Source organism: Callospermophilus lateralis, chromosome 19 (assembly GCF_048772815.1).
Source record: "Callospermophilus lateralis isolate mCalLat2 chromosome 19, mCalLat2.hap1, whole genome shotgun sequence".
NCBI classification, from domain to species: domain Eukaryota; kingdom Metazoa; phylum Chordata; class Mammalia; order Rodentia; family Sciuridae; genus Callospermophilus; species Callospermophilus lateralis.
In genome coordinates, this window is record NC_135323.1 from 308,402 (window position 1) to 320,990 (window position 12,589).

Genomic DNA, 12,589 nt, shown 5'->3' on the forward strand with positions numbered 1-12,589 from the left:
TCTGCTTGAGAGAGCAGGGGGTGGCCAACCTGGCCCTGGGGTCAGACCTGACCGCTGCCCTTTTTCACAAATAAAGCTTTATTGGGACGAAGCCACACTCAGCTGCTTATGTATCATCTCTGGCTTCCTCTCGATGTGTGGTAGCTGTGACAGAGACTCTACGGCCTGCAGAACCTAAAACATGACCTGATGTTCACACAGGCGGTCTGCCGGCCCCGTGGGTGGGCAGCCTTCTGGGGAGGGGTGGCACGTGGACAGCTGTCTGTGTTCTCTTTCCCTCTGTTGTGTAGTTTGAATTGGTCTTTTGAGCCCTTGAAAATGACCCTTCATTTTATTGAAAATAAGTGGGACAGAATCTGAGAAGAAGAATGTGTAGAATCTTCTGTTTTCATCTTGGAGCAAGCCTGACAGCAGCAGTGAGCGGGCTGGACGGCCGAGGGAAGAAGTGGCAGTGGACTGACCCGCCAGACCCTGGGAGCAGGCCCTTGGGGCAGCGAGGGTTTGGGCGCTTCCCAGTGTCCTTTCTCTCTGTCTTGTTTTCCTTCCCTTTCGGTTCAGTTCTCTCGTCCTCTCTTTTCCTCTCTCCACACAGGTATAGAGTCAAAAAATGTGTGAGCTAGAAACCACTTGGAGGGATCCTTCCACTTTCCACATGTGGACCTGGGGCCCACAGAGCATAAGTGGCATGTCACAAGTCACACCAGTTATCATTTTTTGTTCTGGGGAGTGAATCCAGGGGCACTCTACTACCACTGAGCCACACCCCAGCCCTATTTTGTATTTTATTTAGAGTCAGGGTCTCACTGAGTTGCTTAATGCCTTGCCATGTCTGAGGCTGGCTTTGAACTCGCGATGCTCCTGCCTCAGCCTCCTGAGCCGCTGGGATCACAGGTGTGCACCACTGCGCCCGGCCCCACACCAATCATCAATGGTTGACTTGTCCTTTTCTCTTTAAGGTCTAGTCAGCTTATACCCGAATTCATAAAATGAGGCAAAAAGAGTTGAGTATTGACCAGATCCTGTGATGGGAGAGGACTTTTAAGATTTTGAAGTAGTGATAGGAGTCATGAAGGAGGATCATGAGCTTGTGTGCCCACCAAAAAGATGTGTGAACTTGAGAACGGCTTGGTCCCTTCCCCCAAATCAGTAGGTGACTCAAGCAGTAAAACAGTCTGCGGGCAGGAAGTCCAGCCTCACTGCTGGTGGAGACATGCAGATTGAAAGGACACTATGTCCCCTCAGAACTCGGGGTTTTTCTGTGCATGTGCATGTGCCCATGTGCCATCCAGCAGGGGAAGGTGCAGGACGCTGTCCCCTCGGGTGCTGGCTGCTGATGCCCCCTGGGGAGCCTGAGCCCTGTGCTCTTGGGCCGAGGGCTCCCTCTGCCTGGCTTCCTGGTGCAGGACCGGGAAGCTGAGCAGGGGTATGCAGGGGCTTTTGCTGGGCTTTTCTTCAGAAGCAGAGAAAATTCTCTTGCCAAAAAAAAAAGCAAAATGAAGCCCTTGCAGACCGTGCAGCAGCTCCTGGCAGGGCTGTGCTCTGTGGGGCTTTCTCTGCTGTTTTAGGTGTGGACCTTAAAACCGACCCGGGCCTTCCTGTGCTCTGAGAGGGCTTGCTCTCTTCAAGGTGTATCTGCGTGCTCTCGTGAGAGATCTTTTCAATGAAGGAAATGATGTTTATCGGGAACGGGACTGGAACAGCTCGATGAGCCAGTACACGGAAGCTTTGAACATAGCTGATTATGCAAAGTCTGAAGAAATTTTAATCCCTGAAGAAATCATTGAAAAACTGCATATAAATCGTATTGCCTGCTATTCTAACATGGTAAGTGTGATTTTTTTTTTTTTTTTTTTAAAGAATGTGGGCTGGGGATGTGGCTCAAGCGGTAGCGCGCTCGCCTGGCATGCGTGTGGCCCGGGTTCAATCCTCAGCACCACATACAAACAAAGATATTGTGTCCACCGAAAACTAAAAAATAAATATTGAAAAAAATTCTCTCTCTCTTAAAAAAAAAAAAAAAAAAGAATGTTTCTAGGAGAGAATTCACCTCTGTGTTGTAGAACATTAATAAAGAGTGACTTTCTGCCGTATCTGTGATCCCAGGGACTCATGAGGCTGAGGCAGGAGAATCTCCAGTTCAAGCACAGCCTGGGCAACCTAGATCCCCCTCCAACTTTTAGGAAAAGGGATGTAGGACAGGTTAGTGGTAGATAGTCTTGGGTTCAAAATAAAATACGTTTTCCTAATTTCAGTTTGTTTTTTTAACAGATCTAGGGGTCAAGTATCAAACCCAGAACTTCATGCTAATTTCAGTTTTTAAAATTTTTGTTCTTGTGTTGTTGTTTTTTTTTTCTGTGGTACTGACCTCGAACTTATGATGCTCCTGCCTCAGCGTCCCTAGTCACTGGGATCACAAGCGTGTGCCACTGTGCCTGGCTAATCTCAGTTTTTTTTTTTTAATATTTATTTTTTAGTTGTAGTTGGACACAATATCTTTAATTTATTCATTTTTACGTGGTGCCCAGGATCGAGCCCAAGGCCTCACCTGTGCTAGGCGAGCTGTCTACCACTGAGCTACAACCCCAGCCCCTAATTCGAGTTTTTAAGAAAGACATATTAACTGCTCTTAGTGTGGCCCAAGGCTTTAAAAAATCGGCTTTAGATGAATCTTTAGGGGTCTAAAAAATACTTTCTTAGTGACTGGTCCTTGAAGATTCCCATTTGAGGGTGGTGGTGGAGTGTGTCCACTTATAAATAGTCACCTGAAGGGTACAGTGGCCATGCCTGTGATCCCAGCTGCTCCAGGTGCAGGCAGGAGGGTCACAAGACCAGCCTCAGCAACGGAGGGAGACCCTGTCTCCACAAGGGCTCCACAAGGGATGTGGCTCAGCGTCTAGCACCTGGGGTTCCGTTGCCAGGACTGAAAAAGATTCAATTTGCCCTTTTAGGGCTTTTTTTTTTCTTTCACAGAAGTGTCTCTGAGCTTAGAAGCAGTATTTTGATATGCTGATAATTCTCACTATGGTATGTTCAGGGTCATGGGGTGAATGAAGAAGAGTCTCGGTGTTGTCTAGCACCTTCTTCAGGGACATTCAGTGGTGACAAGTGTGGTTTCCAGCCCATTAGTACCCTCAGTCAGCTCTTGGGAGCTACATTCCATCTCCCTTTTATTTTTAATTGATACATCAAGATCATCTTTGTTTGCTGGATGCACTTGGAGCTGCATTGTGCAGGTGCCCGAGGTGTGGCCCGAAGTGTGGTGCTGAGTCGGGGAGAGTCCGAGAGACTCTCTCTGGACCATTTTTCAGTTTCCCGTGGTGCAGACATTTGAAATCCTGTCTTCCACCTTTAAGATACACATTACTTTAAAGACACATTGTTACAGGGAGTGACCCATTTGACATTCTAATGAGCCCCAGAGGTGGTGAGTGCGGCGGGGAGGGGATAGGACGGAGAGTGGCGCAGGGGTCTTCATCTGGGGTCCTGATGGTCAGACGGTTGCCGGGTAGGTGGGAGGTACATTGAGATTCATGATGTCCTTTCCAGTTTTGTGTATTTGAAACTTCAAGACAGAAATCATTCTGCAAAGAAAGCTAACGTTGCTGACTTTGCGTTTTAACCGAGTGTAGCGGGATGGCGTCTCAGAGTTGTTTCCCCTTCCAGGAAGGGGTCCCTGTGAGGAGGAGCCGTGTGGCTGCTGACTCTTCTCTGCCCTTCTCACCAGGGTCTCCATGACAGAGTGTTGGAAGGTTGTAGTGCTGTCCTCACTCTCAATGCCGACAACTGCAGAGCTCTGTATCGGAAGGCTAAGGCTTTGAGTGGCTTAGGGAGATACAAGGAGGCCTACGACGCCGTGGCCAAGTGCTCCCTGGCAGTGCCTCAGGTATGGGACTGAGATGTGGCTCATCTGTCTATGCCATGGCTGTTGTGCTGCTCGCATGTGAGTGGCATTTAAAGAGTTAAACTTCTGAGAGTGTGGTCAGTCCCAGTGACTGAGGAGGCTGAGGCTGGGGTGGGAATATTGTAATAAATATTGTAATCAATGCAGAAAAGTCGCAAATTTGATTGAGACCAACCTCAAAAAAAAAAAAAAAAGATATATATATATATATATGTGACTCAGTGGTAGATCACCCTGTGTCCAATCCCCAGATCCAAAAAAACAAAACAAAAAGTCCAGCTCCCTGCGCAGCCTCCAGCCTGCTGTCACCCCTCCAAGTTGGGGTGGCAGCTAATGACGCGAGGGCCTGGACAGGAGGTGCCGCACGCTTGCTGGTTCTGCTGCCTGGTCTGTCAGTAGAACCGTCTTCTAAGCATGCATGTTGCCTTTTTTCAGGATGAACATGTAATAAAACTGACTCAGGAGCTAGCTCAGAAATTGGGATTTAAAATAAGGAAAGCATATGTCAGAGCCGAGGTAAGCTGGGTTCCATCCGTGAGGGCTTTGCGTTTTGTTTTCTGAGTTGGAGTCAGTTTTGTTTCTAAATCAGTGTCTTTATTATATTTCAGCTCTCATTGAAATCCATTCCTGGGGACGGGGCAACCAAGGTAAAGTTATGATTTCTGTATGAAGCATATTTACAAGAAAAGGAAAGATGGAATTCTTAGCAATTCTGCTTTTCCTATTTTTAGTACGTGCCTCTTTTAGTCCTCACATAATTGACCAGAGCTTCCTGTCACTTTAAAAAAGAAAATCAACTCAAGTAATATATTTTAGTCTTAACCGGCATTTCCTGAAGTCCGTGGGAGCACTTCACAGGGTGTGCATAGATGCTAGGTTTCATTTGAGAAACGTAGACCAGGGCCAAATACTGTCTAGTTTTGGGAGACATTAAGCAAAAAAAATCACGAATTTTTTTTTTTTTCCAAAGCTAAGTCTTCTTTGAGATAGTAGGATGCTAATGGTGTGTGTGTGTGTGTGTGTTTAGGGGTGGAGTGGTGGCTAGATCAGTCCCTTGCGTTCTACTAAATGTCCTTTGAGAAATGTTGGTCCATAAGTGGGGGCAGCTGGGCTTGGCTATGCACCTGTAGAGTCAGAGACTCCTGTAGGAGGGTCACTTGAGCTGAGACCCCCTGGGCAAGGGCACACGTGTTATAAAGGTTTGAATATCCGTTGTTTTCTTCTCCTCTGCCCACTGCCCACAGTGCTGGGGTCGACTCCACCACTGAGCTGTCCCCCCAGCCCTTTTCATTTTTTATCTTGAGAAGAGGTCACTCTGAATTGCCAAGACTGGCCTCCAGCTTATGATCCTTCTGCTTCAGCCTCCCAAGTAGCTGGGATTATAGGTGTGGGCCACCAATGACCAGCATTACTTTTTATTTCTTGGATCTTAATTAGAAAGGAGTCAAATTTCTGTGCAAACATGCATTGCTCTTTTAGGATGAGTTGTAGAGATTGCAATCGTTGACAATCCTGAGACCATGATTCACTGTGGTTTAATTTCTAGGCTGTGAACTATTCTGTGGAAGACATTGAGCCAGGTATGTGTTCCCACGTTGTCTTCCTGTGCTGAAGGGCGCTAGCTTTAACTGGACTTTGACCTGGCACTGTCAGATGACCTCTGGTGGCTATTAAAGTGCGAGCGTGATGGTGTCATGTTCACCTACTCCTCGTGTTCTGTCACTGACTATGGACACCACTCTGGGGTCAGTCTGGCAAAAGCGAGTGAGTACGTCTCCATCTGTTACAGACCTGGTGACTCCGAGGCAAGAAGCACTTCCCGCTGTTTCCCTACCTGCGTCCAGTTTTTCTCATGACATAGGAAGTGAGCTGGCCTCAGTTCCTATCACGCCCTTAGCTTCTGTTTTGGCCCTGCAAGTGGAAGAGAACACTCTGCCCTCCTCAGTATTGGCAAATGGAGGGAAGATGCCTTTCACGATGCCCGAGGCTTTTCTGGATGATGGAGACATGGTCCTTGGAGATGAGATCGATGACTTGCTTGATTCTGCCCCAGAAACTAACGACACTGTTATGGTAAGTTCGGTGCTTTGCTTTACTTCCAAAGATGCGGTTACCATTTGTTTAAATTGTCATGTAACTAGGTAGATACTTGATGTTCCAGACTGATCTATGATTTCTGACTTTGAATATTATCTTTGTCCTTCTTTGGTGGTAACTGGATAATTGGGTCATTTTTAAAATAAGAAAGTAACATGCTTCTAGTCACTAGCCAGTTTTTCTTGAAGGAACAGGTAAAATATGACAATTCTGACTAAGAGTAAACATTTGACACTTAAGGAAAAACAGTTTTATGGGTTAGGAACTTCTCATTGGCTGGAGGAGATCCTCTGTTAACCACATACCATAAAACAGAAGTCTGTGGACCGGCCCACGGCCTGTTTTGTGTGGCCACAAACTAAAGATTCAACATTTTAAAAGCCTAGAAGAATGACAACCACCAACAACGAAGACCACGTGAGACTGTTTCAGTGCCCTTAAGTCTTGTTGGAGCACAGCCACGGCCCTCTTATGTGTTGGCCGCAGCTGCCCACACTGCCGTGGCGGAATCGAGGAGTTGGAACGGGGTCGTGTGGTCTGCAGAGTCAGAACACTCAGCATCCCGCCCTGTACAGAAAAGGCTTCTGACCCCTTCCATAAAGTGTGTTAAGATCGAGGCCCGTGAGGGGTGAGCTGGTTCAGAGCTGGTTCCTGGTAGATGGTGTCCCTGTGAGGCTGGCTGAGGAGAGATGCCTGTGAGTGTCGGAAGCTCTGGGTTTGGCTCTCAACAGCTCTGTGTCTTGGGCAAGATACTTGGCATCTTGGTGCCCCAGCGTCCCTGTTGAGTGGCAGTTATTGAGGTGCAGATCCCGGAGGGTCCTGAGCATCCCCCAGGAAGCATGTAGTACCCACGGTGAGGGTCGGGGGCGCTTACAGGTCACTGCTCTGAATCAGGAGGGAGGTGGGAGCTCGAGTCCTCCTTGGGAGATTGTGAGTTCCACCCATGGAGAGATGGTCCCGGGTTTTCCAGCTCCCTTTCTGAATCCCCCTTCTTCCCAGCGCGTCCCATCCATCCGACCGTCCTCTTTAATAAAACAGATGATCAGGAGCAGATGAGTGTAGTAGTTGGGCTTATGCAATATTAGACTTCACACCTCAATCATTTTTAAAAGTTGGATTTTAAAATGAAGTCTGTAGCTGAATTCTCCCGGTGGATCTTCATTTTGATTGTGATGTAACGTGAGCGCCCTGTGGTGATCTGTTTTTATTTGGTGGTGTTGAGAGCAGGCCAGCTAAACTTACGGCAGAGTTCTGTGAGTCTCGACCTCTCTCTTCTCCTGCAGCCCTCAGCCTTGGTCAGAGGACCGCTCCCGGCAGCCAGCGTCGCCCCCAGCTTGCCCTTCCCGGCATCTCTGCTGGGGACCTTGCCTGTTGGTGCGAGGTATACGCCTCCACCCTCCTTTGCAGATTTGTATCCACCTTTGACCTCATCCTTAGAAGACTTTTGTTCTTCTTTAAATTCATTTTCAATAAGTGAATCCAAACGAGGTAAGACTCTAGACTCAATTTTAAACAATTGCAATTAATTTTCTAAAAATGAAAACTAGTATCTGGAATTATGTAACTAGCTTTAGGCAGTAGGTACCTGAAGTTTTTCCACGAGCCAACAATGTCAAGACGGAGCCTTAGTGTCGAGTTCACCCTGGTCTTAACAGTGCCATTCCAAGCACAGGAGTAGAGGTGAGGGTGGACATGATCGGGGCCCTGGTCCCTACGTCGGAGCCTTTGTTAAGCAGGGTGCTCTCTGTTATGGGGTGAATGACTTTTAATGTATTCTTCAGCAAATCTGAAGGGTCTGAACGGCAGATTGTCTTTTCTAAATCCTAAACTGGGAAAACACTGATTTAAGGTCTGTGTTTGGAATGGTAACAGTCAAACTTATTTTTGGCTTCATCTGTTAAGCTCATTAAACGGCACCTGGCCTGACGCCTGTTTCTGTAATCCCAGGTTTAATACATACTGTAAGCAGTAATGTCAAAAATCTACAAATTTTTTCTGAGACATTGTCACTTGGCTAAAATGGCAAGCCTCTAAATAACTGAAGTGAAGATTCACAGCTGAAGAGTGAAGTAAATGGGAGACAGGTGGAGAGCAATCGAGTAGTAGGCCAAGGGAAAAAAGGCCTGAACCTGGCCTGGGTTTAACGCTGTGCTGAGCTTCTGCTTCCCGTCTTCAAAGGGGAGGCTCTTCCCCCATTTTGAATAATTTTCCTAGCCTTTTAACAGTAGGCCCTGCCTTAGATCATTTCTCCAAAAATAACTTTCCCTTTGAATCTGTGTGACTAAGGGTTATTTATACCCTTGGTTTCTAGAAGGAAGGAAAACTCTAGAGCCCTCATTGAGTGTCAGTAATATAAGCAAGAAAGCTCCTGGGACTTGGGCGGGAACAGGCGGAGGGAAGCCCTGGCCAGTCAGCGGTGGGTGCCACTGACTAGAGTGAAAGGTCTGTTGAAGTTTTTTTATTATTTTAGATCTGCCCACCTCAACTTCTAGAGAGGGAACAACGCTTAACAACAGTGATTCTTCCCTTTCACTTGTAAGTGCACTTCCTCTTTTGTAATAGTCGCTTAAATTGAAATAGGCCTTGTACTTGATTGATTTGAATGACATGAGGGTCTCCCTGGAGTCTGTGTGTGCTGCGGGACGTGGTGTGTCAGATGAACTCTGTGCGTTCAAGGCTGGATCTGTCCCTGCCAGTCAGTCACTGCGCAGATGGCGTAAGAGGCCAGGGCATGTGAGGTGTTCGTCCACAGGCCCAGAACACTGGAGGATGGCCAGCGGGGTGCCTGGAGACCAAGGAGGAAGATACAGATGGAGTTGGTTTTTAAAAAAGACGGGGGTTGAGGACAGGGCAGTACTGCCCCCGCCTTGCTCTTCAGATGCCCCCAGCCTCCTTCGTTAGTGGTAGCACAATGTATGCTGCTTGTTTGTTCTGTTTTTTTTTTTCCTTTTTTTTTGCAGATGAATGGACCAAGTAGTTTATTTGCTTCTGAGAGTTTCCCGGGAATTTCGAGTCAGCCTAGAAATGACTTTGGAAACTTTTTTGGAAGTGCGATTGTGAAACCGTCGACGGTGGTACCAAGACATCCCCTGGAGGGAACCCATGAGCTGAGACAAGCTTGCCAGATCTGTTTTGTAAAATCAGGTCAGGATCAAACAAGTGGCAGAGAGCATTCAAACTAATTCAGACGCCGTAGGTTGTTAGGAGCTCGTAAGCAGCTGTCAACAGCTCTGCCATGGTGGCCGCTGTTCGTCACCTGCTTTGATTCTCCTGAGGAAGCAGCAGGGACTGATGGCATTTGCAGTCTGATAGGATGAGTCATTGCTCTGTTGAATATCTGCCTGACTTAGAAACTTACTGAAGCTTTTTTTTTTTTAATTCATTTTTTACTTATAGGTGGACACAGTACCTTTATTTTATTTTTATGTGGTGCTGAGGATCATACTCGGGGCCCCACACGTGCTAGGCAAGCACTTTACCTCTGAGCCACCATCCCAGCCCCCTAATTGAAGCTTTTAAGAAATTCCTTGTATTCTAAGCATATGTGTACAAACTTTGATAATTTTCAAATAAAGCAAAACTAGAAAAAAAGTATGTAACAGATCAGTTTGTGACCAGGTATGGTGGTGCACACTTGTAATTCCAGCTGCTCAGGAGGCTGAGGCAGGAGGATCGCAAGTTTAAGGCTAGCCTTAGCAACTTAGTTGAGACCCTGTCTCAAAATAAAAACTAAAAGAACTGTTTAAAGTACTTCCTCTTGATTTTGTTTCAAAGCAAGTAATATAAAGAATTCTGGTCTGGACCCAACTTTATTTTATTTCTTAGTTGTATATTTCCCCCCCAGTTCTGCATATATATATATTTTTAAATTATTAATATATTTTTTAATATCTTTATTTTTATGTGATGCTGAGTATCCAACCCAATGCCTCATGCATGCCAGGCGAGCTTGCTACCACTTGAGCCACATCCCTAACCCCATTTCTGCAGATCTTAGTTGGCTTTGAGATTCCAGAAACAGTCAACAATGTGGAACAAAAATGGTCCTTTGTAATTCAGAATGCCTAACCAAATTATTTCCCTAATAATTGAATAAGGGGATGTTTTGGTTGGACTGATGGTAAATAGAAGTTGTATTGCCTGGCAAACAGGAAAAAAAATAAAACAAGGCAAAGTCTGCTTTGTAGCCTGTTTCTGTTTTGATGAAATTTGGGGGGTAATGGAAATCACTGTTTATCTCTCAGGTCTGCTTACCAATTGACTGTAGAATGAGTTTTTTGTTTTTTGACGCATATCAGCAATCTTCTTTTTATCTCTTTCAGGCCCTAAGTTAATGGATTTCACTTACCATGCTAATATAGATCATAAATGTAAGAAAGATATTTTAATTGGTAGGATAAAGAATGTTGAAGATAAATCATGGAAGAAAATTCGTCCAAGACCAACAAAAACAAATTATGAAGGACCATATTATATATGTAAAGGTACATGTTGTAATTCTTGCATAACTATATATAATTACTTAAGTACGTTTACATAAGTAATAAACTGCTACATTTATTGTAAGGACTCTAATATCGACTGTTAATAAAAATGCTTAGACTTACTAGCAGGATCCTTGGATTGAGACGCCAGTATTTTTTCTATTGTTCTTACTGTTGTTGTTTTGAATCTTGTGTATATTTTAGAGCTGTTAATGGAAACAGGGCTTCAGCCACGTTTCAAACGGAAAACTGAAGCTTGAAGTTTTATCTACAGAGAATTGGAACACTGGGACAAGGCTTTGAAAATGTCACTGTGTTTAGGATGCTTTGGAGAGGAGTTGGTTTTCTTCATTTTTATCAAATCACTTAGTCTGAATACACTGTGAATGTCCCTAAAATCATTTTTAATCTCAGAGGAGTCCTTGAAAATGTTGAGGAACTTCCCCTTTTGCAATAAAATTCATTTAGGCAGAGTGAAAATGTAGGGTTTCTTGAAGCCTTCTACCAGTCATTAAAAATCTAAAATGATGCGCTAAGTGTGATTGACGCTCGTCAGCTTTGAGAAGGTTGCGTGGCTCAGTGTCTCCTGCCCTGCCCTTCCAGATGTCGCTGCGGAGGAGGAGTGTAGGTACTCAGGCCACTGCACGTTTGCCTACTGTCAAGAAGAGATAGATGTCTGGACCTTGGAGAGGAAGGGGGCGTTCAGCCGGGAGGCTTTCTTTGGTGGCAATGGGAAGATCAACCTCACCGTGTTCAAACTCCTGCAAGAGCATCTTGGAGAATTTATATTCCTTTGTGAGGTGCTTTTTCTAAGACTATTTTCTGCTCTGCAATTGGTGATGGCATTAGGGTTGTAGTGCAGGGGTGGAGCACCTGCCGGGCACGCCCAAGGCCCTGGTTCCTTCCCCAGCACCACACACACACACGCACACTTGGGTGATGGTTTCTGACTTGCAGGGAGCTCAACAGATCCTGCCATGTGATAAAGCACTCACTCAGAAAGTGGTGGCTACTGGCAGGCATGGTGGTGCACACCTGTAATCCTAGTGGCTCAGGAGGCAGAGGCAGGAGGATGGCAAGTTCACAGCCAGTCTCAGCCTCAGCCTCAGCAGCAGTGAGGTGCCAAGAAACTTGGTGAGATCCTGTCTCTACGTAAAATACAAAACAGAGCTGGGGATGTGGCTCAGTGTTCCAGGGCCCCCGAGTTCAACCTCCAGTACCCTCCTCCAAAAAAAAAGTGGTAGCTACTACTGTCATCAGAAAGAATGATAAGAAGTCTTCACATTGGCTATTAATTGGCAGAAGAATGGAATGCAAAAGTTTGTAAACTAAGGCAATATTCTGGGCACAAGATTCAGAGTCTGCATTTGTGTGATAATCCTCTTGCTCTCTTTTCCAGAAATGTTTTGATCATAAACCTAGAATGATAAGTAAAAGAAATAAAGATAATTCTACTGCTTGTTCTCACCCGGTTACAAAGCATGAATTTGAAGACAATAAGTACGTTGGTCATTCTAATTTTTGTAGTGAAAGACTAGATCCTTTTCATAGATCCAAATCAAACCAAAAGTCGTATGTGCCCAGCCATCCCCACTCCTTCTGTCATTCTGTCCTGTTTTCAGGCACAATAACTATTTTAAAAATGTCTTTTTTAAGTTGGGCATAATGGAGAATGCATGTATTCCCAGAAAGTTGGGAGGCTAAGGCAGGAGGATTGCAAGCTGAGGTCAGCCTCAGCAATTTAGCAAGACCCTGTCTCAATAAAATGGCTAGGGATGTGGCTCAGTGGTTAGGTACCCACTGGGTTCAGTCCCTGGTACCAAAAAATACCCCAAAATGTCTTTTAGTAGATTTGACTAGGAATTAATTAATGATTTATTAAATTGATTCTTTAATATAGAAAATTATTATTGAGTCATATCTGTTTGACTTGGACGTAGGTGTGTTTTGGTTTAAAATATGATTATATCCCCCCCATTAATCCAACAGTTGGATGTGGTGATGTATATTTCTGATAAAGATGGAACAGTCTCAGTCTAGAACAGGACATTGTGTGTGCTGTGTAAAAACCATGACAGAACAATATCAAAACGTTACCGTTTTCTTC

General features: G+C 45.3%; 1 protein-coding gene across 2 annotated transcripts in view; it reads left to right on the top strand.

Moving 5' to 3' along the window:
• The window catches only part of Zc3h7a (zinc finger CCCH-type containing 7A), a 34,717-nt gene that overhangs the window by 12,719 nt on the left and 9,409 nt on the right, over positions 1-12,589 (top strand). The window contains exons 4-15 of one of the 2 annotated variants that reach the window (XM_077106136.1): positions 1,627-1,824; positions 3,725-3,883; positions 4,337-4,417; positions 4,510-4,548; positions 5,448-5,481; positions 5,691-5,974; positions 7,282-7,486; positions 8,469-8,533; positions 8,959-9,142; positions 10,321-10,482; positions 11,086-11,282; positions 11,882-11,982. In XM_077106136.1, coding sequence (XP_076962251.1) covers positions 1,627-1,824; positions 3,725-3,883; positions 4,337-4,417; positions 4,510-4,548; positions 5,448-5,481; positions 5,691-5,974; positions 7,282-7,486; positions 8,469-8,533; positions 8,959-9,142; positions 10,321-10,482; positions 11,086-11,282; positions 11,882-11,982 — 1,709 coding nt within the window. Of the gene's footprint in view, positions 1-76; positions 1,825-3,724; positions 3,884-4,336; positions 4,418-4,509; positions 4,549-5,447; positions 5,482-5,690; positions 5,975-7,281; positions 7,487-8,468; positions 8,534-8,958; positions 9,143-10,320; positions 10,483-11,085; positions 11,283-11,881; positions 11,983-12,589 lie in introns of both variants that reach the window. The other variant, XM_077106137.1, reaches the window with a different exon arrangement.